This window comes from Enoplosus armatus, chromosome 22 (genome assembly GCF_043641665.1).
Source record: "Enoplosus armatus isolate fEnoArm2 chromosome 22, fEnoArm2.hap1, whole genome shotgun sequence".
NCBI lineage: Eukaryota > Metazoa > Chordata > Actinopteri > Centrarchiformes > Enoplosidae > Enoplosus > Enoplosus armatus.
In genome coordinates, this window is record NC_092201.1 from 13,752,501 (window position 1) to 13,778,838 (window position 26,338).

General features: G+C 41.7%; 2 protein-coding genes across 4 annotated transcripts in view; one reads left to right on the plus strand and one right to left on the minus strand.

Annotated features, from left to right (window-relative positions):
- Nucleotides 1–5,851, plus strand: part of elk3 (ETS transcription factor ELK3) — an 8,905-nt gene extending 3,054 nt beyond the window's left edge. Inside the window, exons 2-5 of the mRNA XM_070928835.1 lie at nt 250–485; nt 637–1,362; nt 2,333–2,455; nt 4,359–5,851. Coding sequence (XP_070784936.1) covers nt 279–485; nt 637–1,362; nt 2,333–2,455; nt 4,359–4,454 — 1,152 coding nt within the window. The 5' untranslated portion in view covers nt 250–278 and the 3' untranslated portion in view covers nt 4,455–5,851. The remainder of the gene's footprint in view (nt 1–249; nt 486–636; nt 1,363–2,332; nt 2,456–4,358) is intronic.
- Nucleotides 5,852–8,868: 3,017 nt separating this feature from the next.
- cdk17 (cyclin dependent kinase 17) lies at nt 8,869–25,964 on the minus strand. 3 transcript variants are annotated; one of them, XM_070929193.1, is made up of 16 exons: nt 25,838–25,964; nt 23,570–23,734; nt 19,426–19,559; nt 15,539–15,664; nt 14,402–14,458; nt 14,197–14,311; nt 13,774–13,868; nt 12,851–12,913; nt 12,634–12,757; nt 12,316–12,436; nt 11,572–11,669; nt 11,359–11,464; nt 11,052–11,094; nt 9,776–9,866; nt 9,607–9,684; nt 8,869–8,975 (listed from the first exon to the last, which is right to left on the minus strand). In XM_070929193.1, the coding sequence occupies exons 1-16, from the start codon at nt 25,962–25,964 to the stop codon at nt 8,935–8,937; spliced, it is 1,584 nt and encodes a 527-aa protein (XP_070785294.1). In that variant the 3' UTR covers nt 8,869–8,934. The 3 variants fall into 3 exon arrangements, with proteins under 3 accessions (XP_070785294.1, XP_070785295.1, XP_070785296.1); XM_070929194.1 differs by having other exon boundaries at nt 23,570–23,672; nt 25,818–25,955; XM_070929195.1 differs by lacking the exon at nt 23,570–23,734 and having other exon boundaries at nt 25,838–25,955.
- Between the last annotated feature and the right edge of the window lie 374 nt (nt 25,965–26,338).

Consider the following 26,338-nt stretch of genomic DNA (forward strand, 5'->3'; position numbering starts at 1 on the left):
ACTATATCTGCCTCAACAGGTGATACATAATAAGGTGATAATATGTCAAAAATCATCAGCCCTACTGCCTTTCTTGAGGATGATGTTGCCATCAGCTTTCACCAGAAACTCTGCAGCTCAGTTTCCTTTGGAAGAACATTGCCCTCTTCCTGATTTGTGCTGTAAATCAATCCATCTTGTTCGCAAAAAAAAAAGTTTGAATTGAAGAAATACATGCACGTTGAATTAAGTCTTGACTCTCCTCTGCAGGTCGTCTGTGTCTCTGGTGTCATCCCGTCATGGAGAGTTCCATCACACTCTGGCAGTTCCTGCTGCAGCTGCTGGTCGACCAAAGCCATAAACATCTCATCTGCTGGACGTCCAACGACGGAGAGTTCAAGCTGCTTAAGTCAGAAGAAGTGGCCAAGCTGTGGGGGCTGCGCAAAAACAAGACCAACATGAACTATGACAAGCTGAGCAGAGCCCTGCGCTACTACTACGACAAAGTAGGCAATATATACATTTCAAAACAACTGACATACAATGTTAAACACTCTCAGTGGTTTGATGATGAAGTCCTTAGGGCCATGAAACCAAATGCAAATCAAAACACCAGGAATGTTAATGAACACAAATCTTGTTTTGATCCCTCTGCAGAACATCATTAAGAAGGTGATCGGTCAGAAGTTCGTCTACAAGTTCGTGTCATTCCCTGAGATTTTGAAGATGGACCCTGCAGCGGTGGAGTCGGGCCGCAGCAGTGAGGAAAGTGGGGGTGCAACGTCAGAGCCTGAGGCTGAAGACGAGGATGGGGGCGGGAGAAACCAATACCTCCACTCCGGCCTCTACTCCTCCTTCACCGTCAGCTCCCTGCAGCACTCCTTAGAACCGCACCGGCCGATCAAGATGGAGCCCAGGTCCGATCGCCATGACGACAGCTCCTCTGTCATCCGATTCATAACCAACCGTGGCCACTCCTCCCTCCCCTCCACCCCACCCCCATCCTTGACTGAGACCTCACATTCCTCCAGACTGTCTCCTCGACAGGCCCGCTCTTCCTCCTGCTCCTCCTCCCCGCCACAAAGCCCCACCCACATACTGTGGAGGGGGCGGGGCCAGAGCACAGACACTAATGAGCTGGAGCAGAGCGCTCAACCTCTAAACCTGTCATCTGGTCAGAGGGAGAGACTGAGGTCACAGAGCACGACAACACCAGAGCGGAGGGGTTTGGCCAACAGTGCGCCTTCGAAAAGCAGAAAACCCAAAGGATTAGAAATCTCTGCCTCCTCTCTCCTCCTGACAGGAAGTGACCTCGTCTCCATTGCTCTCAACAGCCCGGCGCTGCCTTCAGGGTCCCTGACCCCTGCCTTCCTCACCACACAGGTACAACATGACACGTAACAACAACGCTGCACTCAGACATAGTCCTTCTGTAAATACAGGTGGTTTTAGGAAAGAAAGAGAAGGAGAGTGAGAGAAAGAGGAGAAGAAAAAGACTGAGGAAGGACGATGAATTATGGGGATGAAAAAAGTTAAGCTTGTAGACAGGGAGGAGATGGAAAGAGGTGAGCGGAAAGAGGGGAGGAGGCGAGGGAGGGAGGAGGTTCATAAGTGAAGCCATATGTTCCTGAAGCTCCTGATTCACTGGCAACAACACACTGACCAAACCAGGACAGTCTGACTACATTCAGGCATTCAGCTGACGCTTTTATCCAGACTCAGCAATGATAGGCTACTGAGTGTACGCTACATAATTGATGGAAAATAAAAGTGCATGCTAAACTGTTCATCACTGAACATTTTGTATGATTAAGTGTTTGCAAGCAGATTTTAGTTTACTTTAAAAATCCCTGGTTTGGTTTGTCTTAACTGGTATGTTGCTAGTCAAGCTGTGAGCTCTGTCTGGCTGGTAAAACAGCAAAAAACCATCAAAACACTTACGAAAACACATCATAAGCTGGTCGTGAAAAAGTAGCTCAGTGGAAATGAACATAAGAATAACACAACCCCAAAATGAACTAACTGCTCGTGAACTTTTTAGTTCCTGGTTGTTATGTTGTTACGGCCATGAACAGAGTCTTATGTTCCCATGACAGAATCAGAAAGAAAACCAAACTGGCCTTAGTGAAATTTGAAGAGACAGAAGAAAATAGATCTCATGAATTCTATATGAGTGGAGCTTCCTGACCTGCATGGGGTCAGTCTGCCAAGTCGGTCTGTCTGGTAGACGTGGGTTCACTAGAGGGCAGACTTGTCTTTGAGCTCTGGGTGAGACTCACTATCAACTTCACCACAGACTGTACAGCAACTGTATTTATCCTCTGACATTTCATCTTGGGTTTTGTCAACGTAGACTCCGTCTGGTCTGCTGCTCACACCCAGTCCTCTACTCTCCAATATCCATTTCTGGTCCAGCCTGAGTCCAGTGGGACCCCTAAGCCCTGCCCAACTGCAGAGCCATGCCCCCCTCTTTCAGGTAACCCCCCACCCCCACACACTCACACACACACATTTGGTATTGCTGTGAATGTGAGGCACTGCACGTTGTCTGAACACACTGAAAGACAGATGAATTTATAGCTGTTGTGAATGACCCCACTCCAAGCCTGCCATCACAGACGGGGGTAGCCACGGTAATTGATTAAATTGATTTAATGACACACACGTTCAGACAATCTTTCCTCAAAGTAATTCAGGGTGATACGTCCGTTTGTACACACAATGGAACGGAAAATGACAGAACAATGAAAAAGAGGGTATAAGAGAGAGGTTCAAATTCTTCCTCACCTTCAAACACCTGGCCAATCGCTCTTGGATTGTCCGTTTCGAAAAGTTACAAAAGAGGCCCCTCCCCGAATCCCACATTAAAAAGGAACAATCTGGTGAGCATTTAGTTTGAAGCATACCTTTGTTTTTGTAAACTTTCCACCAATAAGATAAGATCATCTTAACCCTAAACCAACCCTAACCTCAGCCCTTACCCTAATTTAAAGCCATGGAATGTATTTTTGAATAAAAATGATTTACACACAAATAATGGTGAGGAAAAATGCCTGTTCCAACTCCGTTACACTGAAAACATTTTTTATGGATGATGTAAATTGTGTTCTAAAATAACCTCTAAAGGTTTCAGTGTAGTCCAGTGTAGAAGGCTTACTCTGGAGGTGAAGGATACAAAATCTCTGTCTGCCTATAAACTATCTCTATTTACAGCAAACCCCTCCCTCCCTCACAACTACAGGATCTTTCATTTCACGCCGCAGATTTACCTCGACAGTTGTTTTCACACAGTGGTGTGTGTGTTGGTGTATGTGTGATTCACAGTGTGCCAGTGTTTCAAAATAAGCTACAGATGTTTCCGTTCTGGTGTGGACGAGAAGAGGGGGCAACTTCCTGTTGGCTACAGGGAGAGGGAAAGGGCTGGTTGGTCAGGAGTCCCTCCCACCCATGTCAACTCACTGACACAAAAACGCACACAACCCCAAAATAAACTGTTAAGCATCTAATGTCCAGCGTTTTAGTAGTGGGGTCCCCACAACGTAGGTGTGCTACCAGGTTTAAAGTCCCCACAGTGTAATATAGGCAAACGCAAACTCTCTGACTGTGATGAAACAACAGTCAGACAGAACTGTAGGAATTAGGGAAATTGCCAGAGGGATTGCTATATATCGATCTTCTATTAATGATCAATAAATCAATATACTCTCCGTTTTAAACAACCCTGTAGTTTAAATCAGTCAAAACGGTTCTGACTTTAGCGACTCCCAGTGGCGGTATCAACATCTGGATGTTGAATTTTTCTACAAACATCATCTTATACCATCAGAATAATTTGAAAGATGCTATAAACACATAAATAATTCTTTACATGGGATATTAAATACCAAAAAAATGCACATTTCTTTCATACATTCTTAAAATCTTTAAAATCCCACACATTTTTTATGACGTGTCATATCTTACCAGTCAGCCCCCATCGCCTCCTTGCTTCTTGTCTTGTGTGTGTGTCTTACATGTTGCCTTACGGATCATCTGGCTGAAGAAAGAAAGAGCACAGTTCAGCCAAAATGAAATAAAAGATGACAGTAGAACTCTTATTGTTTATGAACTGACTTTCTTAAAATAATTTGCCACTTTATTTCTGCAAGGAATTAATGAAATACAATACTCTTTATGAAAGCATGTAACGTAAAACTATTGTTAGTTTTTGCATGCTTTACCTGAATATTTTACTGGTTTTATATACTCACATACTACAGGGGAAAATTCTGAATATCAACTCTGACACAGGAATATACCAGGTTTCTTTTATGAGAGTTTGCCAGGGGGTTAAACATTGGCTGTGTTTTCCACCTCTAATTCTACCTGTTCCCCTGCAGTTCCCCACACTGCTGAATGGACCCATCCCCATGCCTTTACCTAGCGTGGACGCTCCCTCTCCTCTGCTGCTCTCCTCCAGCTCCCACAAGTCCTGATGCCAACACGCGCTCCACTGGCGAACTGGGCCAAACCAGGCCAGGCTGGGCCAGATCAGCCCAGATAAGGACCAAGCCAATCAGCCGTAAACTCTGATGATGAACCACACAGGAGTCGGACTTCCTCTTGTGTCCGATTACACTTAAACTGAAACCTGTTACTTTGCATTTATTATATGAAGAAACAGGAGCTTCACTCAGAAGCTTTGCTCTCTGAGAAGAGTATTTGCATTACTATAGCTCAACTGCTCATGTTCTTTACATTTGTGTTTGGTGTTTCCTCTTTTCAGGATGTAAAATCCTCTGAATTTTTTTTACGTGGTAATAAATTGACTGGAGGTCAGACCTCATCACATTTCTCATCTCATTTCAAATCTCATCTCATTCCACTCAGTTTAAACCTAAGTGATACAGACTGGTTGCAATTTCATCTCATTCCTATGTCTCCCTGCCTGACTAATGTCAATATCCACACCACTGACTCAAACAATGGAAATCTGGGGAAATCCTTGTCAGGAATTAAGAGGTAACAAGACCACACTTTACAGGTGTAAAGGTCTTTTTCTGTACGCTTAATATGAAGCTACAGCCAGGAGACAGTTAGCTTATCCTTACATAAAGGAAACAGGGAAACTGCTAGCTTTAGCCTCATAAAATGGGACCATAACTGGATGATTAAAGGCTATAGGCTACACAGGCCAGTAACCTACCATGACAGATACTAAGTAGTGTTTTTTTGTTTTTTTTACAATCAATGGCTGTCTCATTTATCAACCTTCAGCCTTGAATGACACATGGTGTGTGTCTCACTTTTTTTTTTTTACACTTTGTATATGTTTGTTCAGATTTGGATTGTTTGAGCGGGGAGTGTGGGCACATGAGATGAATCCCTCACTGACTCCTAGCAGTGCACCTGCTAGCCAGTGCGCTAAAGCGCTGTGGAAGTCTTCATTTTGTCTTCTGTATTGCTTTGACTTGAGGCTGTGAACTTTTTTTTTTAACCTCTGTGTAGTTTCATGCTATTTTGTTTTAAATGCACTGTACTTTTACGCCTTGTACCAGCTGTGCATTCAATATTATAAGACTTGTGTAAATGTATTAAGCTTTAAAACAGGTTTTAATAGACATTCCAGGTCAAAATTGCACAAAAACTTTCTTGGCTCCTGGTTATTTTTATGGAGAAATTAATGGAAATGTATTCTCAGTGATTTGCTTGTGTTTTGATGAAAGAATTGCTATTTCTTTTTGGAATAAAATGAATTACTTGTCAGAATAACTATATCAATTTAAGTTGGTAATACACACTCTTTCGCCACTCAAAGAACGACTGCTGCACAGACAGTTTATGAAACAGATTAAATTTACTTTCGATGGTTATGAGAAATAAATAGTTCCAGTAAAAAGAGTCACACACCAACTGTTGACCGGCAGCTCAGTGTTTCAGAGAGGTCGAATTCACAACAAAGCAGGCCTTCCATGCATCAGGCGCGCGCGCACACACACACACACACACACACACACACACACACACACACACACACACACACACACACACACACACACACACACACACACACACGCATTCAGAAATGTTCACATAAATTCAGGTCATTCATACATTTGAAAAAGTTTTACAGTTTTACAATGATAAATATTTTGCCGTTGTAGAAATCTCCTTTCATGCATGTCACTGCTGTTCATGTCAAAAATCTGCTATTAGCAGAAACACAGTTTGCGGTTAACAGTGGAATAATCCTTCTTTCTCATGTTTGAAATGTGTAAGTTTCAGTGAAGCATCTAAACATGCAGATACAGTACATGTGAAATACAATATGAGGGGAATAAAAAAGGTTTCCTCATTTTAAAGCTACCTAGGGAGAAATCAAGGGGCAATGGGTCAGTGTAATACAGGATGTCCACCATTAATATAATGACTTTTTTCCTGTGAACACAATAATTGTTACATTATTTGAAATGTAAACTGTTTAAAGTGTCTCCCAGCTGTATTTGTTCTGTTGTGACAGTTTGAGTTTTCATTTGAGCTCATGAAAATAATTGAATCCACGCTGTCAAAGGTTTTAAACTACTGAAATGATGAGAAATACAGTGCGTTTACAGGATTATCACACTATTAGCTGCAAACTGTGTTCAAGTTAATGTTTGTTACACTAATGCTCTTAAGATATTAATGAGTTTATCAAGCATTAGTAGGGCTTCTTGCACTTTTCTAGTGTGCTCTACCCAATCAGTAAGTTGGACCATAGAACTGCAGTGTTGCTCCAATCCTTTAAATCTCCACAGACAATAAATGTGAAATTTTCATGAGATGTTGAGCAAAAGAACTGCAGTTAAAGGAAAATCTCCCTCAGATCTTCGCACACTCTTACATGTTAAACCTGTGATGTTCAATGCATTCGGAGTGTTATTTAGTGCAGAAGCTCATGCACTGCACCCACTTCTACTGTTTGCTACTGTGAGTGTACAAAGTGCTCTCTCTGCCTCTTCCATGATCGATGTCTCTCCTTTGGGAGCAAAACGGCAGCTCTGGAGCTTTTGCTCTTTTATTCTGAAAGTCTGACACTAAAACTTGATGTTTACCGCAAATAGTTTGACTTTTTGAGAAATAGGCTTATTCACTTTCTTGCCAAAAGTTAGGTGAGATACCACTCTCATATCTATACAAGCCGGAGCCAGCAGCTGTCAGGTTAGCTTAGCTTAGCATAAAAACTAGAAACAGATGTGCGAATGGCATCAATCTTCTCATCTAAAGCAAATAATCCCAAAAAGCTTTTTCCCCCAAACTGTCGATTTTGAATTGTCCTTTTTGTGAGCAATGAAACACTTTTTGCATCACTGCTGGGAATATCTGGACAAGAAGTGACTACACCGGTGTTGGTCCACAGGAATAAGACAAATACTCACTGAAACTGATGAGTCAGGAATGCAAAGTACACCAGTAGACATTTTTTAAGTGATTTCCAGGAGATCTTCCTTTTGCTTCAGTAAACATGCAGTAAAAAGTGAGACTTCCCAACTGGCTTCATCTGTAGCTTCACTGTCAGTTGCAAACAACACAGCGGTTAAATCTAACATTTCAATTTGAAATCTTTTTTTTTTCTTGTGTACAAATGCTGGAGAGAGTGGTGATCCGACGCCAAGTGGAAAACAACCATTTCGCCTTTGAACACCCCACAACGACACCCCCCCACCCCATCCCACCCCGCCACCCCCCGCCTTTCGAAAAACATGCCACAATGACACTGTTGTTTCACAAGGAGAGGTCAAAGGTCACAGACACAGAGAACACATCTTAATACTGTTGGGTAAATTCAGCCGTGTCGGCCCAGGTCCCTGATTCCAAAAATAAAACCACACTGAAGTGCAAGTTACAAACAAAGAGTTACTGCAGTGAGATCTCCGAATGCACACAGAGCGTGAAAGTGCATTTTTTTTTTTTAAAAAGCACTGAAGTACTGGCAGTTTTTTGAGGGGTTTTAGGGAAGGCTTGCTGACTTCCTGTGGGACGTCACGTGACTTCCTGTTCAGCTCCAGTATTCCTCCTTTTTTCATCTGTGCTTTTCGCTCGTCTTCCCAACTGTTTCCCTCACCCCCTTCCTCCTCAGTTTTGGTCCTGTTGCTGAGCCAGAATGGCCAAAAGAACAAAAAACTGTAAGCTGGTTTCATGTCCTCCCAGTGTGTGCTTCTTTAATCCACTGCCCAAAACTGTTACCACAATGCACTCACAGTCCTGCTTTTTGACCCTCAGTGCAACACCCCCCAAAGGGGAGCAGGGCCTCCAGAAGAAGAGGCCGACTGAAATGTTTCCGAAAAATGATGCAGAGGAATCCAGAGGAACCGTTTCTTCCCCAAGCAAGACCTTCTAGCGTCCCAGTCTTTCTAAACCTGGAAATGTTGTAGACTTCAGTCACGGAAGCTCGAAGAAAAACAAAACCTAAACTCCAAATATATATATAGATATACATATTTATAATAAAAAAAAAATTCTGAAGAAACTGAAGCGTTCGGTCTCCAAGCACGACAACAAGAACAACAACTTGGATCACAGCGTCGACATCAACATCAGCGGAATTTTAACTCAAATGAAGCCGGAGAATCGTAGTCAGAAGAAAAACATAGTAACCGTAACCTGACTGCTCAACTGTGCATGGCGTCTCGAGTTCACATCAGGTGCACACACACACACACACATGCACACGCACACACACGGTGTGTTAAATACAGACAGTAGTAGTTTAGCAGCAAAAAATTCAACCTCACCCCGCCCCCCAATAAATAAACACAGTCTCCAAATAGATGCAACCCAGAGTCACTCGCTCAGAGGGGTGTGTGTGCGTGTTCATGTGTGTGTGTGCAGGTAAGAGGGTGGTGGTGGGTCACTCCAAGGGGAGGTGGGCTCATGCGAGAGGTTGGGGGGAAGTGGTGAAGAAGTTGGCCACTTGACCATCCTCTTCATCAGACCTTAGAAGAGCATGCTCTGCCTCCTGTTGATCTTGCCGTTACCTGGAAGAAAAGGAAAGAGAAAATACCCATAATGCCTTTGCTTTACATTAAAGATGCACCACCGATGTTGCATGTGACGTGAAAACAGCTGTATAATGCCCTCTGTAGTTCTGGAGGGAGCTTTCCAGAGTTTAACCCTAAACCCCAGATAACCCTGATGACATCATCATCACCAGATAACCCCCCATGATGTCATCATTATGATGATTATGATGTTATCTGGGGTTTGGCTTGAGACTCAAAATGTTTTTAGAGAAAGCCTGTGTTGGAGGTGTGGGGTTTGCAAGAAGTGGGCATTTAGGAGGCAGGGAGGGTCTAATGAAAGATGCTATTCCAGTTGCATGATGGGAAATGTATTAATGCAGCGTTTTTGAATCTTGACCCACACAAAGAACTAAAACTCAGGATATCTTGGCCCTCCTGCCTCAGTTTTGGCCATTGTTTTATTAATCTTTATAAGTAGAGTGTCCCTTTAACTACAATACTTAAATAAGATTGTTGCTAAGGAGCAGGCTTTATCAGCCTCATCTTACCTGATGAATGTCACATGATCATATTGTAAGAAAAGTTCTTTGCCTAATGGCCAAAGAGGTTAAATGCTGTAGCATCTGGATGTGTGTCCCCCACCCACCTGACTCTGGGTACGAGGAGTTCCTGTAGCCAGGGTCTCTCTGCAGCTGCACCTCTTTTAACGTGAATATTGATACACCTACAACACAGAGGAGAGCTTCAGTCTACAGCAAACAGCAGGAAAGAAGTAAAGACTGCAGCTTCATTCGGTCGTGTGTGTGCGCACTCACTCTCAGGCAGTGTGTAAACTCTCATCCCGAGCTGCCTGAAGTAGGAATGTTTCATCGCCTCATCGGCTGAAATCCTCTTCTTGGACTCATACTGCAGAGACAGAAACAGGAAATATCAACCGTCTTGTGATTGTAGCAGATAATGCTGCTGTTCTGTCTGCGATCAGCGATGAACTCAGATAAACTGTGACGAACGAAAACACATTAGAAACAGGAACCCAGTGTATGTCCAGCGAAAATGCTCTGTCAAGGAAAACACTGATGGTGCAACGCCTCCTGCTGTCGATAACTGGTACTGAAGGGATTCATTTCCAAAATCAAATCTGAGCAGTAGTGGTAGAAGACTCCGGCTTTCTGTTTCTGACAGTTTTATCATGAAAGAAACCGAACAGAGAAACAGAAACATGCTTTTCAACTACTAATTGATATCTTATTATTGTGGGAGACAAACAGTTACAGTGGCAAAGTTTCATTTCAACAGGTATTTCATGTTAATGTTTTTAAGAGACCTTCTATCCAATCAGCTCTTACATTTTCTTTTATTTCTTAGTATTTTTCTCTTCCTGTCAAACAGAAAAACGTTTTAAATGGGGTGGTAACTGGAAAGTCTGTGAACAAACAGTTGTTGGCAGGTTTAAGAGTTGATGATCTTGCCTCCCACTCCCCCTTTTTAAAATCCCATAAACCAAAACTACCTTTTCCATACCTTCTGCCATCTCTCACATGAGCACATGTACCCAGGACCCAAATTCTAAATGAATTAATAATTAATCTGGAATTGTACTCGTAATCCAATTCATTGTTATGATTTTATGACAGCAGAGCGATGACAGGAAATGATGGGAGTGAGAGAATGGATTATAATGTTACAATGAGACAAAGGTCTCCGGCCTGAGGTGAATCAGGGATGATATTGCAGTTCATGGTGGTCGTCTTAACCCATTCAAATGTTTTTTTTTAACTGTTTTAAACTTTTACTTTGTGTTCTATATTGTATTTGTATTTATATGATGTGTTCATTGTACTTTGTGTTTTTATCTTATGTTTCACTGCTACGAGACCAATCGCCCTCTGATGAGAAATTAAGTAAGTTACTCTTAATCAGTGACATTAAACTATTATCTTTCAGGCATCGATATTATCTTTCAGGCACCGATTTTCTATGGTAAAGAAAATCTCAGCTCAAAAGTCCACAAACAAAAAACAAAAACATCAGGTGTGAAATGAGTTTAGAGTGAATTGCATTCTGGGTATTATGAAGGAAGTAAGCACTCACTCTGAGGAAAGCCAGCAGCAGCTCGATGCCTTCACCGTCCAGCCTAAGAGACAAAAAGAAGAGCAGTTTAATGTCTGCCTGCAGCAAGGCCTGATGGGAATGTGGGTGCTCATGGGAGGAAGGAAGTGGACAGCCGTCTGTGAAATGTTTAACAGGATTTCCTGCCCGTGGCAACACACACGCATAAACACACACCAGTACAGTATACATGCAAAACAAATAGAGCTATGGTTGCATAAAATACAAACACAAATGCCCACACACACACACACACACACACACACACACACACACACACACACAGTACCTAGGAGCGTGGTTGATTATCGGCTGTGGTTTGTATTTGGGGAAGTTGTAGGACTTAAACTCTTCGATGGAGGAGATGCCCGGCCAGTTCTCCTCTGTGGGTGTGCCTGAAGTCACAGAATCGCAGACACTCAGATATATGGCATTTATGTTGAGTTAAACGGGCAACAACATGCATGGCGAAACATTTGGGGTTACTATGGTACTCACTCACCCAGTAACCTGAAGATGAGGTGAAGCTCGTCCTCCACGGTGGAGCCGGGGAACAGCGGCCGACCTGCAGCCATCTCATAGAATATACAACCAACACCCCTGCAGACACACACACCACCACAGAATATTAGTTTCATTCTAGGGCTGCAACTAATGACTGTTTTCATTATCAATTAATCCGCCAGTTATTGTCTAAATTAATTGATTCACTGGTCTTTAAAATGTCAGAATATAGTGAAATATGTCCACCAAAACAATACTGATAGTACTGCATGAAAAAAGGTGTTATCAATGGATTTTGTGATTATTCTTTGTCTTACTTCTATGGGGGATAATCATGCTCTAAGTTTTATAGGAAGGAAGTATAGTTCCCATGATGCTTTGGGGGATGGAAACAGGAAGCGTAATGTAGGTCTCAGCTGTATCTAATATTAAATGACACAGTATTATTAGGAGCATTAGCAAAAGTAGCAAGCAATAATGGCACGAAGGTTTCAACTAACTCTTACTTTTATGATTGATTACCTTTTCTTATTATTAATAGATTCAATGTTTAGTCTATAAAATACGTTTGCAATGATACAAAACAAAAAAAATGTTTGGTATTTTTACTTGATGAACATCTCAAATTATTAACTGAATATCAAAATATTTTTGTTGTTGATCAACACATGAATTAATGGATTAATTGCGGCTGTACTAAGCATTAGAAGTGCGAGCAGTAGGGTTCTTGTGAGGCTCGTACCACATGTCAATCTGTGTTGAATACTCAGAGGATCCCAGTAGAACATCAGGAGGCCGGTACCAAAGAGTCACCACCTCGTTGGAGTAGGTTTTGGTCGGGACAGACTTGGCCCTCGCCAGACCTGCCAGCCCACCAAAGACATAAACACTGTTTACACAGGACAGTAGCATTATTCTGTAAAAAACACAACTGGAAATGATCAAATGTCATATCGTCATACAAATTTCAAACTTTTCATCCCAAATTTACTGCAAGGACAACAAGAATACTCTCCACTGCCCTAAAGACAACATCAGCTGCTGCTGTGGTTCCTCTTACCGAAATCAGCCAGCTTGAGTTCTCCTCTCTCATTGATGAGGAGGTTCTGGGGCTTCAGGTCCCTGTGGAGAACTTTCCTCTTATGACAATACGACAGCCCTCGCAAAATCTGGAACAGGAAGATCTGGGAAGATGTGTGAAAAAACTCAATGTTATCAATATGTCTCAAAACATCTCATATACCTTTTTAATCCTAGAATTAGTAATAGTACCTCACCTTCACGTTGTGCATGCTCATTATGTTTCCACAATCATCCATGTACTGCTTCAGGTCCTTATCCTACAGGGAGAGATGGCACCGTCAGACAGGAAGTGGATATAATGACACCCAGAAATGTTTTATAATACATAATATATCTTTTTCACATACATGTGACTTCTTTCTGACTCATCAATTTGCTATTTCATGCATCCCGCTAACGCAGCAAATGTTTCCTCATAAAGCAGTAATAATCGATGTAAATATTTCTGCCCATTTCTTACATTCCCTTCCTGTTTCACGTCGCTGTAGATCATTTTCTTGCATCTTGTTCCTGAATATGTCAAATAATGATGACAACCTGATATTGTTCTCATACAAGTTTGCCAAACATGACTTCTCTATCCTGGAAACCAGATGAATCTGCAAGCTCATGTTTTATTTGCTCTGGCAGATGCGCCTGCCCCCCCCCCCCCTCCATTTTTTCATCGCTCAGCACTACATCACACGTTTCGTTGCTGATTGGTTGTGAGTCTATCCAATTGCATCCAGAGGCATTTTGGTCGGCGCCTGTTGATAATGCCCCTTGAATATCAAAAATGAAAAAGGTTCCAGACTAATTCGCATTTGCGATGCCAGACTACGACTTCTCATCCACTGTAGTGAATTAGCATGAGACTTGTTTTCTATGCTGTTTGTAACTCAAAAGAAATAAATTAACCTGAGAGGGTTGACAAATTACAAATAAAATCTTTAATTGTGACAAAAGTCAGTTGGGAAAGCAAAAAAAGGTGGAATTGCCCTTTAATAAATGTCTAATATCAGCTAAATGCGAATGTGTTTTCATATCCAACTCTTTCCTTAATATAGATATTAAATTTAGAAGAATGTTGTCTGTAAACCATCCTGCACTGAGAACATGGGGAAGCAGTGAGTCTTACCAGGTACTCAAAGACGAGCGTGAGGCTCTTGTCAGTGTGGACGATGTCGTGTAGCGTCACGATGTTGGCGTGTTTGAGGTCCTTCAGTAACGACACTACAGAGACAAAGACAGACACATATTTACACAAAGGGAAACACATTTTAATGATAAATGTCCCATGACACATGAGATATATTACCCATTTATGTTACTTATGCACCGCAAATTAAATTCTTTTAACCTCCTTTTTACGTGATTCGTTTGAATTGATCCTTTTAACATTGAACTAATAAGGCAGATAAATGATCTACAGTCTGTGATCACTATAAGAAAATCAAACCAATATGACAAATGTTTTATTTATTAAGAATGCTTGATGCTTGTGGCATTGAACTGATGAAGCTGAGTTTTGTGTAAAATGGGGGAGACAAAAGCCGATTACCTTCTCTGATGGCGGTGCATGGCGCGCCCTCCTCGTGCTCCAGCCGGATCTCCTTCAGCGCCACCAGGTTGTCGGTCAGCTTACTGCGTCCTTTAAATACCGTGGCATAGGTTCCCTGAATGCAACACACAGCGCTGGTTCAATATTACTGAATTAAGGTGAGGTGAGATTAATTGTGCCAGATGGGAGTTCAGGACTTCCTCACCTCTCCCAGTTTGTCCAGCTTAATATACGTCTCCAACTTGCCAAAACCAATCTCCGACTGAGGAAAAGACAGAGGACAAAGTGAGAATGAAGCACAGGTTAAGATACTGGGCCACTAATGAGACAAGGTTAAAGTCCCATTTTGGATTCTGCAAACTGCTCAGTCTGTGGTTTTACCGTTTCTGCAACGCAGTTGTTTTGAGTGTTTTTACATTCAGGAACTGAAGTTGCCCCAAACCTTTAGATACCCATTCAAATAATCTCACAACATAATGCAGGTGTGTTGTATTCTGGTCTATTTTCTTTTACTGTTGGTGCATGTGATGGATTTGTCAGTGTGTGAGTGTGGAATGGTGGTGTAAAAAAGCAGCTCCAGGATTCTTCACTCTTTGTGTCAAAAGGACTGATGCCAAAACCTGCCGTGTACAGTCAATGCTTTGGATTAGAGGTTTTCAAAACGCACTTAAGGTACTTAGAAACCCTTTGAGCCCGATTATTGCAATTTGCTTCAAAAATCGCTCTTATTCTCTGAGTCATAACTCAGACAATCTGAATACACGTGATACACATTTAAAGATTCAGTATGACTTTCAGGATATCATTATCGCTGATGTACTTTGTGAATAAACATCCATAAATCCACTCACAAATCATAGAAAAAAATGCTCCTTATAACTGCAGAACTTGCCTGAGAATCATCACGTTTTTAAGTTTTCTTCTGTGGTAGTTGTCTGTACATCCATGGGTGCATTGTTACCGGGGGGTGGATTTTGAAAATCCATGTTTTAGAGAGCTGCTGGCAATATCTTGAGCTGACATGGCATCCTCTGCGATTGGCCAATTATTCTGTCCATTGTCCATTTTACACTAGCAGTGACTTTTATCACTATTGGCAAACTTCTAATATACATGAACCTCCTTGTCACTGACGACCTGCAATACAGCTGCATAATCACACCACAGCCATTGTATCATGATCTAATTTGATGGGCCTAAAGGCGAGAGGTGAGTGCTTCTGACTCCAGATTAATCCATCCTGGTCTCACGCCGGGTGAAGTTGCCATGGCAACTTGCCTAGAGGGAGTCTGGTAACAGCACCGCAAAGCAATAAAGGTAGCGCACACACACAAACACTGACCAGCGAGGCTCGGCGGGAGCGTCGGCTGAGCGGCTGGTCGAAGGGTGGGCTGCTGAGCTGCAGCTTCTCCAAGTAGCCGTCGGGAATTCGGATGTCAGCAGGCAGAGACAAGCGTTTGTTGAGGTCCTAAAATACACAAACACACATAAAAACATTTTTAAAATGAACACAAGAATTGAAACTAGCTTTTGAATGGACATTCCTCTAGTGGATCTGGAGTTTTGTACCTACTTAAAAGAAAGCATTTAAATCCAAAAACCTCTATAGAAAGATCTAATTCTTGCTACTCATACTTATTAAACTTCAACACACACTAAGTTCACCACATGAGTTTATGGTTATGAGCCTCACTGTTGCTTGTCTGCAATCTGCTCAGTTCACAGCACGTGAGAAAATATACTGCATGTTTCAGCATCAAGCAGCACAAGACAATGTAGGCTGATGAGAACACCCACACCCACACACACACACACACACACACACACATACACACAGACGCACAGTGTCTAAATTAACTCGCTCTCATCTCCTCCTATTCCCAGAGAGAGAAGACAGAGATCAGGTCGATCACCATCTTATGGAGGGTAAAAATAAAAGGTGGAGTGTCGAAGCGTGGGTGTTGAACAGCAAAACCTGTACACACACAAACCAGATTGTAAAAGCACACACCTTCAGACAAAACAGCGAGGACAAAAACAAAATCCTGCATGTGTTTATTAATGTTCATAGCTCATATTCTCAGTCTTTGTTCACATCGCAGGCTGTCATCGTCGATATTACTGGGCTCATATCTTATTGTTGAGGACGACTGATCATATCTATTCTAAGTTCAAAATAATCTGACCACATCTGAGAGCGGTGAACAGACATAATGCGGACTGATGTGGGTAAAAAAAAACAAAGGGTGAGTGGAGTAAAAATACAGTGAGAGAAGACGTTGCATCTGTTTGGTTATCATACGTGCTTTTAAGTTTAGCCGCTCCACAAATACCATCAACTCATCCTCTCTCATTTCATTCCTGTAGTCCTTTTGTCCTCTATGACAATGCTGCTCAGAAAAGATGGCAGTATTATGACAACTGAGAGTTCAAATAAAAGCTCCGATTATGTGGAGCATATCGCTGTCTTGAAGAGATTATAGAGTATTATATGATGCGACTCCATGCTGCTTTTTCTCTGATGTAAAATGGTGTTGCAAAACTCATCATTTAATGTCAGCAGATTGTGTCTGTTTTCTCAGCATTTCATCTATTTTTATTATTTCCTGGTTTGGGCTGCTGATCAGACATAACAAGCAGTTTGAAGATCTTGGGCTCTGAGTGCGATGTGATGGGCATTTTAGTGACTAAGTAATTAACAAATATATAAAAATAATGGACAGATTCATCAAAAATTAAAATATTTGTTAGTTGCAGCCGTACTTAAATCTGTTATTTGAATACGATTGGTGCTGGATCATCCCAAAGCCTGTGTTGATTTTACATTTAAATAAAAGCAAATCTGCATTTGGTTACACTACCTGAAAATAATTATTCCTATACTTATATAAATTAACACAACAGACCGCATATTTGAATTAATCAGCTCAAATAAGTAAGTTGAGGTAACAAGGGATAGGGCTGGGTATCATTTTAAAATGTCCTTTACTATTGCCAAAACGATACCTGAGTTTAGCTACTGATACCAAAATGGTGCTTTTTTTCTCCACATTTTCTTTAAGGAATATGAACACATTTTTCTACAAATCCCCCCTTTTTTTTATTAAGTGTTAAATGTTGTTTAAACACAAGCGACCACACAACAACTAACAGTCAACAGGCTTCAAAAATATCATTCACATCAGCAGCTATCTAACTTTTATCCTAAGTTTTACAAATAACAGCAACACACAAGGCTTACATTACAACGTCCATATTGAAGACAACTGTTGCTGGTGTTGCTGTGATGGTTGATGGTACATTCATGCACCTGTTGTGGCATTGTCCACTGGTACAGAGACGCAGAGCTGATGTATCTGAAAATATGTGCCTATCCATATCAAGGTGTGTCCAATAGTTTGGTTACTTGGCTAAAAAAATGGACACTATACATAACATTGCATACCGGATTATCACATTGCCTTCCCTGTCAGCTGAGTGGATAACATCAATAAACTGGAAACTGTTGAAGAACGTCTTGGACTTGTTGACAATGCAAAGGGTCGTATCAGACCTCCAAGACTATAATAATGGATGTGATAGAACTTGAGACTTCATAAGGTCCTACTTAGAAAATTGTCAACCTATATTAGTCCCCCTACGTTTGTAATAATATATTTTAAATGGATTGTTTTGTTGATTTGATGAATTCTCCATATAATATAATATTCTGCTGCCACCCCTCCACCCTTTCTTGGCATATATCAATGTTGTACTGTTCGTAGCGCTGTAACAGATTTGATGTTTTTGAGGTGGTGGTTGAGTGTCGAGGCTCCACACAACTGAAAAGAAAAGCTGACTGTCTGGTAAGAGTCAGTAAGCGAGCGTTGACTGTGCCCTTAACCTCCTTACTGACACAATACTGCTTCATTAAAACCTCAAAAGGATCTCAAGAAGAGCAGCGCACTTCAGCTTGCATAACAGAGCTTAAGTGTGTGTGTGTGTGTGTGTGTGTGCGTACCAGGCCAACCTATCACCACATCCTTGAGCTCCTCTTGTTTCGTGCACCTACAAATGAGATAAACACCTAAATTGAGCGGAAAATAGGTCACCGTGTGTGTGTGTGTGTGTGAGAGAGACAGACGAAACATCAAGGATGTTGTCAAGGTGGGTTTTGTCACATACGCTGCTCTGCCAGCAGGGGGCAGGAGGTCTTCAGATGGAAACGCTCATCTTTCTCAGAATAAAACTTTCCCCCCAGGTTTAATGTTTGTAAAGATTAAGATGATTTAATGGGAACATTTGCATGTAATGTAGGGTAAACCCCCATAAAGCCAACATTTAGCATAATTTTATTCGCTGAACAGAGGTTTACCACCTTTTCCAGCTTATATAACGGCTGGTGTAAAACAATAAACAGAAGTCAGAGAAATGAATGGTGGCTCGCAGCAAAAATCGTGCAAAAAACCACCGTGAAATTAGGAACTAGCAGTCTAAATAGTACCCTGATAATCATGAGGACTTTTCGTATTTATCCTGTTCACATTTTGTTTGCTGAGCTGACTGTGTCTAGTGTACCCTGTGGGCCACTGAAGCCAATTTATCATCTTTGACCCGGTTGGTATTTAAAAAGACTGTTCTGGCTGATAAAAACTGAACAGCTTTTGGTTAGAAAGGAGGAGGAGGAGGTGTGTCTGCAGCCTGAAAATGTGAACAAAACATGGAAATGACTAAAAGGAGGGCATGGAGTAACAACTGTGCCCTATCACCAACAGGAAGACTCTACTAAAACCACTAAAAATTGTTTCAGAAACGTGTTAAATGTGTTATTTCATATTTCATTTATGGTGTTGTGATGTCGAGCATATGATTTTGAGTGCCATAGCTTCATTATATACATCCTTGCAAGAGGAACAAAGGAGACTCCTATCCCAGCATGCTCTGGAGTCTCGCCGAAACATCTGACACGTAGAAAATCCCTGTGGTTACATACAGATTATCACACAGCGCCTCTTTACCTGGTCCTCAGGGAGCAGGGCCGCTATCAGTATCATGACGCCCCGAAACCGAGAGCCCATTAGGAGAAGAACAATCCCCCTCCCCTCACCAGACCTCCCATGAGGCCGAGGGGAAGAGGAGGAGGTGAAGACAAGAGCAGAAGGAGAGGAGTAGGGGGTGAAGGGTGGGAAGGAGACTCGCCGTGTGAGCCGCTTCTGCAATTATTGTGCAGCGTGTTTGCGTGTGTCTCACCTCCATGGAGATCCGCCGGTGGATGCGGTTCCTCAGACAGACGCCGGTTGGAGATTGCACCTCGTCTGAAGATGTTCCCGACGCCTGGTCGCTCTCCCCATCAGAGCCCATCTTCAGGTTCTCATGCACAATATCTAAGAGAGAATCACAATAATAAAAACACATTAAAAGACACATAAGTATACAGAAATACAACTTATTGGACATTGGATAAATCAGACTAAAGTTGTCCTTTTAGTATAAATCAGACCTGGTCCAGTCTGTTTAATATGATGGATAGGTTGCACTTTAATTGATATTACAGAAACACTTTACTGTAAATCTGTTAATGTTATTAGCTCCGTCTATTTTGCTCTCAGGGTCACTGTCTATATACTGCAGCAGACGAGCTGTGTGTCTTTTGACAACGTTTAACGCGCATTTTTCAGTCGCACAACAGAAATGGGAAACGTGTGTGAAAGGAAACATGCAGTTCGTCTTCTTGATGATCATGTTATTTCAATAAAAGTCAACTTGAGAAATATGTTGTGCTTCTAAAGGGGAGCCATGACAAAAAAAAAGTTTAGGAACCATTGTTTTTTGTAAAGGTAGAAGCTGTAGCAGTGGTGAGAGTAGTGGATATACTGTATATTTGCAGTATGAGAACAGGGATTAAACACTCCAACCATCCTCCAGGGCAGTAAAACTACTACCACTACCATAGCACAGCAGGAGCAAACACACTGATATACAAATCACATGCACCCCCTCCTCCACATACACACACACACACACACACACACACACACACACACACACACACACACACACACACACACACAGTTAATGAGTAGCCACGGTTGAGCAGCTCTGTGTCATCAGTGTGTCAGTGCCTCCAACCATGCAGCCTGTCATCAAATGTGAAAGCACAGAGCAGAGAAATGAGAGGAGAACGAAATCTCTGTAAGCTTTAGATTAACTGTTTTCAATTATTTCAAACACGATAATCCTGATTATTTCTCACACTCATAACACCAAACATGATTAATTGCAATTAATAGTCTAGACTTTAGGAAATAGTTACAACAGTTTTGCACCCTAACAAAGCTCTCTTATTCTATTCATGCACCTTATTGACAAACTTCACTTCATAAAGTCCTACTTCATTACTCTGCGGCGCGGCCACAACCCAAGGGAATACTTTGCCCCAGAATGTGAACCTGTCTGTGGTCATCTGGTTAGAAACCAAAGTCTACTCGGATTAAAAGGAAATGCTGATCCACTTTTAGAAATGTTAAAATGTTTTCAGGGTTTTCCTTTGGGGCTGACCCGTTCTACTCCACTCTGCATGTCGCTCTGTTTTTCCACAGATGATTGAAGTGGGGTTTCTCTGCTGCTTCTCCGTGGAAGGACTTGATATATTGCAGCAGGTCTTGAAGTGGGATAGAAAATATAAGTACTTCAGTACTTGATTGGAATTCACCATAATAGAGAATCAAAACAAAGAGGAAGACAGGACACAGGAGGGAGGTACAAAGAATTAACAAAGAGGAGGGTTTACCATTTTTTTAGGGTTTGATTTTTATGAAATTGTTGCACGTAAACGAGCCTGAGCAGGTGAATGTAGAAAAGGTGAGATTTATCATTACTCACTGCATACTTGTTCGTACGAGCAGTTCCACAAACAAGCTTGTTCTATGCATGCTTTGATAAAGGAGGTTAAAACCTTACTATGACAGCTTCGACAGTTCTTCCTCTTTCTTGCTCTTCCCTATAATTCCTCCTCCTAACCTGGTTACTTTCTCTCTATAAAACACTTCGCAAACAGCTCATTCTCACTTTCCCTCTTCAACTTGCCTCCTCCAAATGATCCCTCTTCCCTTTTCCTGTCACTTCTCTGGATCTCATTTACATGTTTCTTGCCCAACTTCAAAAACCTCACCAATTTCTTTCACTTCCCGAGTCTGCCTTTCTTTCCCTTTCACTCTACATATTTCTCCTTTGCTCCTGCCTTTTTTTCTCTTTTGCAAGGTTTTCATAGGCCGTGGCCAATCTGACTGTCTCTATTGCTTCAACGCATTCCTTCGCTACCTGCGCTTTTCTAACTCCTGTGCCTCTTCTCCAAAGCCTCCGAATGATCTCATCTGTCCTACTTTCTTTTCCTTTCAACCTGCTCTTACTTTCACATACTTCTCCATTATCTCCTGCTATGTCATATCTTCTCTCATCCTCTCCAAAAACCTCCCAACATTCTTTCTCTCACAATAATATTTTCACTTTCTCCCATCATTCCTTCACCTCCCAACAGTCAAACCTGATTCCTTCTCTTCACAAACCCCAAAAGCTGTTTTCTAATCTTCCTGCACTGTTTTTCTTTTGCTTTTACACGTCCCTTATCTTCTCTCGCCTCACTTCTTCCTCTCCCCAAAAACCTTGAAGGATTTCATTCTCCACACATTTTTCATCTTGCTTTCCTGATCGTCTCCACACATCCTTCCTTCACTTCCCTTTTCGTACTTTGAGACTTTATGATCTTTCTCTCTCTCTACTTATCGTCCCCTCTACTGTCTTTAGCAGCTTTGCTAATAAGCACACAGTGTAGCAGCAATATGTGGTACATCAATGTCCTACTTAACTGTCCTGATTTCAGATCCAAGTCCCTCTATCTAGGCCAGAGTCCAGTGCGAGGCTCAATAAGTCCTTTAGTGTATCAGCCATCGACAAAAATTTGCTTAGAGAAGCACCAGTCAGGGTTTTTACTGAAATAATGAACATTATATCATTGCTAACAGAAACTCTAAGTGGTAAAATGTCTAACAGTCTGATTGAGTCAAACAGACTGTTTGCACAGATTATTGCTGCCTGGTCAAACAATGTTTAAGGCAGCATCTGTGTGGTACAGTGAAGTGAAGTGTAACAGATCACACAGGCTTTGAAATCAATTTTGAATTGGAAATGAATGCCTGTCAGTATTCTTAAATACTACAATTTGAACGTGATTAATAACAAGAGGAGGAGTCTGCTAGCTGCTCTGTGAGGCTGTACTTAGGCACAGTGGTGCTTTGAGCTAAATGCTAACGTCACCTTGCTAACATGCTCACAATGACAATGTTAACATGCTGATGTTTAGCAGGCACAATGTTTACCATAACAATAATTTTAGTTTAGCATGTAAGCATGCTAACATCTGCTGTTGATCTCTAAAACTGTATATGACAATTTCCCCAGGTCATGTCCTTAAATCGCTTGTGTCGTTTGACAAACAGTCCAAAAATATTCTGTTTACTATATCATAAGACAAAGAAAGCAACTAATACTGTCAACTGAGAAGCTGGACCTGGAGAGTGTTACTTCTATCAAGAGTTTATTTTCAAAATAGCTGACTGAACAACCAATCAGTGAATCTGTTGTTTCAGCTCCATCTTGAACACACCGTGACCTAACAACGGTAGGTAAAGAAGCTGTGACACCAAATTATGATGTAGGGAAGCTAACTCAGAGCTCTAACAGATGCCTCAACAGATCGGCCAATGAGACAGAATATATAGGTCTGAAGCACACAGATATAGTCAAAGACATGTCATAATGAAGACATGCTGTTTTTCGAAATGTCAGTTGCTGCACTATAACAATATTTAAGCTTTAAATGTAACTGTGTGCTCATCCCTCCAGATCCTTCCAGGCTTGCTTGACTAAATATTCTGGTGGATTTTGATACCCACAACACTTTGCTCGTCTGTTTCATACTGTCCTCTGAATCATCTCATCACCCTCTCAGCTGTCCCGACCCCCAGCTCGAAATCTGCTGCGGCTTTGAATCCTCCCAACATCGTCTTCCCTTCCAACCCTCAGGATGAGACTCGCTGCTACGGATCCAGTGTGATGAATCAGTTCGCACAGGAAACTGTGTCATGTTTCACTGAATCCCCCATACAGCTGTCGATCGGCCCTGCTGAGGGGTGAAGAGAGAAGCTGCCTCATGGGAGGGACACCCAGTCACTCTGGTCAAGAGTGTGTTTGTGAATATAAGAAGCAGGATGGAAATATCAGGACCGTGACACGTTTCCTGTTTGTTCCAGGATGCCATCTGCTCTCCCACTACTCACTTCCTTCCATGTGTGTGTGTGTGTGTGTGTGTGAACATGTGTGTGTGTGTGTGTCTCACCCAGGCGACTGCCGTTGCGTGGCATTGCCATAAAGGACCCTAGGGTGCCACCGATGACGCTGTGTGGCCGGCGGAGGGGGGGCTTCTTGAAGGAGCCGGTGTACTGGTGCAGGAAGGAGTGCATGCTGTGGGAGGTGGGGGGGCGGCCGTTCCTCATGAAAGGCTCTGAAATGCAACAATATAACAACATAAATTCTGGTTTTGTGAAAACCAACAGAGGCTCTGCAGATGCATCACAACAAGGTGGAACTATATATCAGCTTTTATCTTCTTTAGCCACTTTCAGTGTGTTCTTCATTTGAAACGCATGTTGTGTGGCCAAGCTTTGTTTAAACCAACAAAACTTTATCTGACATTGAAGTCGAAGTCCCGACATTTCCAAAAATACCAAACATCAAGCTAAATGGAGAAATGTGCATAAATAAATGTAACAGGAAATCAAATATTCTCCAAACGTATGTAATGTTGCAGTAACTTAGGTTTAATAGCTCACTCTCTATGAGCCGAATGAAATGTTATTCTAACTTTTCTGCCATTTATGAAAGAAATTGAGCCATTTAAAGAGATTTGTCTCATTTTTGGAAATACGCTTCTTCAGATAGTGAGTTTATCTTTCTGCCCCTGCCAACTTTCTTGAGTTCATCCGACCTTTTGAACTCGGAGCTGAAAGACTGTGTTGTGTTCTCACATGTCAAGCTCCATAATTACTATGATGCTGCCTTCAGGTGCTTGTCAGACACAGACATATCAGAATGACATGTTGAGCATGCATAACTGATATTAACAAGGAAGTAAAAATGTCAGGGCTAGTCAGGATTTTCATGGCTTTTAAGAGCAGAGTAGGGAAACCTTTTCAGCAACTGAAAATCAAAATGATAGTTGTATATCAATGTATTAGTTATTGGATCATATATAGAACCCATACTTAATTTTAGCAATTCTTCTAAAACAGGGCTGGTGATGCAATTGTGTTCAGCCAGTGAGACTCAAACATGTAGCAACCTCTTTGGTCTTCACCATTTTCAAGAAAAGGCTTACAAAATATAGTATTTGAATGTTTTGATATTATGATATTATGGGGAATACGCTTAATTGCTCAAAGACTGAAGCAAGGGGCAACAGCTAGCCTGGCTAGCAAGAAAGCAAATTTCCCAAAATGTCGAACTATACTTTTTTAACGGCTGAATGAGTAGTGTTAACATTAAATCAGTCAGAGTGGTTTGATGAGATAGATTACAGATTTTCATCGTCTTCCCTCCTTCATTTGGCTTGCTCTTGCACCATTATTATGTAGCCCATGATTATTTTCAAGACAGGATGGTTCTGACCTTTGACCTCTGACTGCTGGCTACTTAAAGTTTGTAATCGATCAAGAAACAGAGTCTCACTCTACTGCTACATTTATTGTAAGTCTTTCTGGATAAAGAGTGACAGCCAAATGACTGAAATGGGAAAGACTCCGCAAAAGATGGATGTGTGTGTCCATTTATTCTGGCAGCTGTCAATCACAAGTGGCAGCCAATCCCTTCCATGTGTCTACATCATACCAGCAGCTTATTGGAGACTAACTGTACTGTGGTACCAAAACAGGCAGAATGTTATATAACAAAAAGATCTCAAGGAAAGTATGTTTGCCTGTGTGTGAATGCTTGTTCTCTATATACTACCTTCTCATTTGCTAAGCTGCTATCTGAGTGTGTGAGTGTGTGTGTGTGTGTGTGTGTGTGTGTGTTCAAGTAGCTCCCTTGCTCTTATTCCTGTTACATAACTTGATAGAGATCTACACACTGGAAGTCCATTACAGCTGTGACACACGCTGTACTCTCTCTCTCTCATCATCAACTTCAGTGCTTCATAATTTAAATACCCCCTCGAGATACTGAAAGCTCTGTGTGTGTGTGTGTGTGTGTGTGTGTGTGTGTGTGGTTTCTACATGTCTGCTGATGGACATGTACGGGAAGATATAGTGAAAATCAGACAAGTGTAATTTCCTTTCCTGGTTGGACTACGGCACAGAGTGTCTACAACCATGTTGATGTTTTTTTCCAGCATGAACTGAAGCTCTTTTATGAAGTATTTTTGACTGATTTTTTCAAGACATTGCCACAAGCGCAGCTCAGAAAATCACAAAATGAAAAGTGTAAATGAGCTGAGTTGTATTTTTAACATTTGATTTCCACCAAGATTACGGTGTTATTGATTTTTTCCCCCCCAACACATTTACAGATTTGTTTTGAAAAATGAAAACTGAATATGTTGAAGGCTTACCATTGTCCTTGGTGCCGCCGTCTTCGATGGTCATCTGCTCGGCCAGTTCAGACAGAGACTCGTCGATGGTCTGACTGGAGCGGAGTGTTAATGACAGACGCTTCTTAATCCTCTTCATCTTCTCCATAGTAGGGCAGTGCACGGCCTGCGGGACACATACAAACACACAGTCAACTTTAATTCAGCAGTGATGGACGGATACACAAGTAGACAAATGCACACAACAGTTAGAGGACTGTTTTGTTGTTCTTGAGTGTGTGTGTATGTGTGTGTGTGTGTGCACACTGTGGGGGATTCCAAAAGCCTCTGCACAATCCAAAATATCTCTGCTCATGAATAACGTAAAGCTGCTTTTAATCCAATATTCATTCACTCTGCAAATGCTGAACAGCACATGAATAAAAAATGAACAAAGCATGAATAAAGGATGAATAACACAGACTTGAATGCAGCTGTTTTCACTTATACACACATTCACACATTTATACAGGGAGAAATTAG

What these genes read in the sequence shown, in the direction of transcription:
- cdk17 (XM_070929193.1), bottom strand. Translation starts at nt 25,964, where the DNA reads ATGGAGAAGATGAAGAGGATTAAGAAGCGTCTGTCATTAACACTCCGC. An exon ending in GCTCCCGCCGAGCCTCGCTG is followed by an intron (nt 14,459 to 15,538) that starts GTCAGTGTTTGT and finishes TCTTTTCCTCAG; the next exon opens with TCGGAGATTGGTTTTGGCAA. An exon ending in ATAATCAACCACGCTCCTAG is followed by an intron (nt 11,095 to 11,358) that starts GTACTGTGTGTG and finishes TTTGTCTCTTAG; the next exon opens with GCTGGACGGTGAAGGCATCG.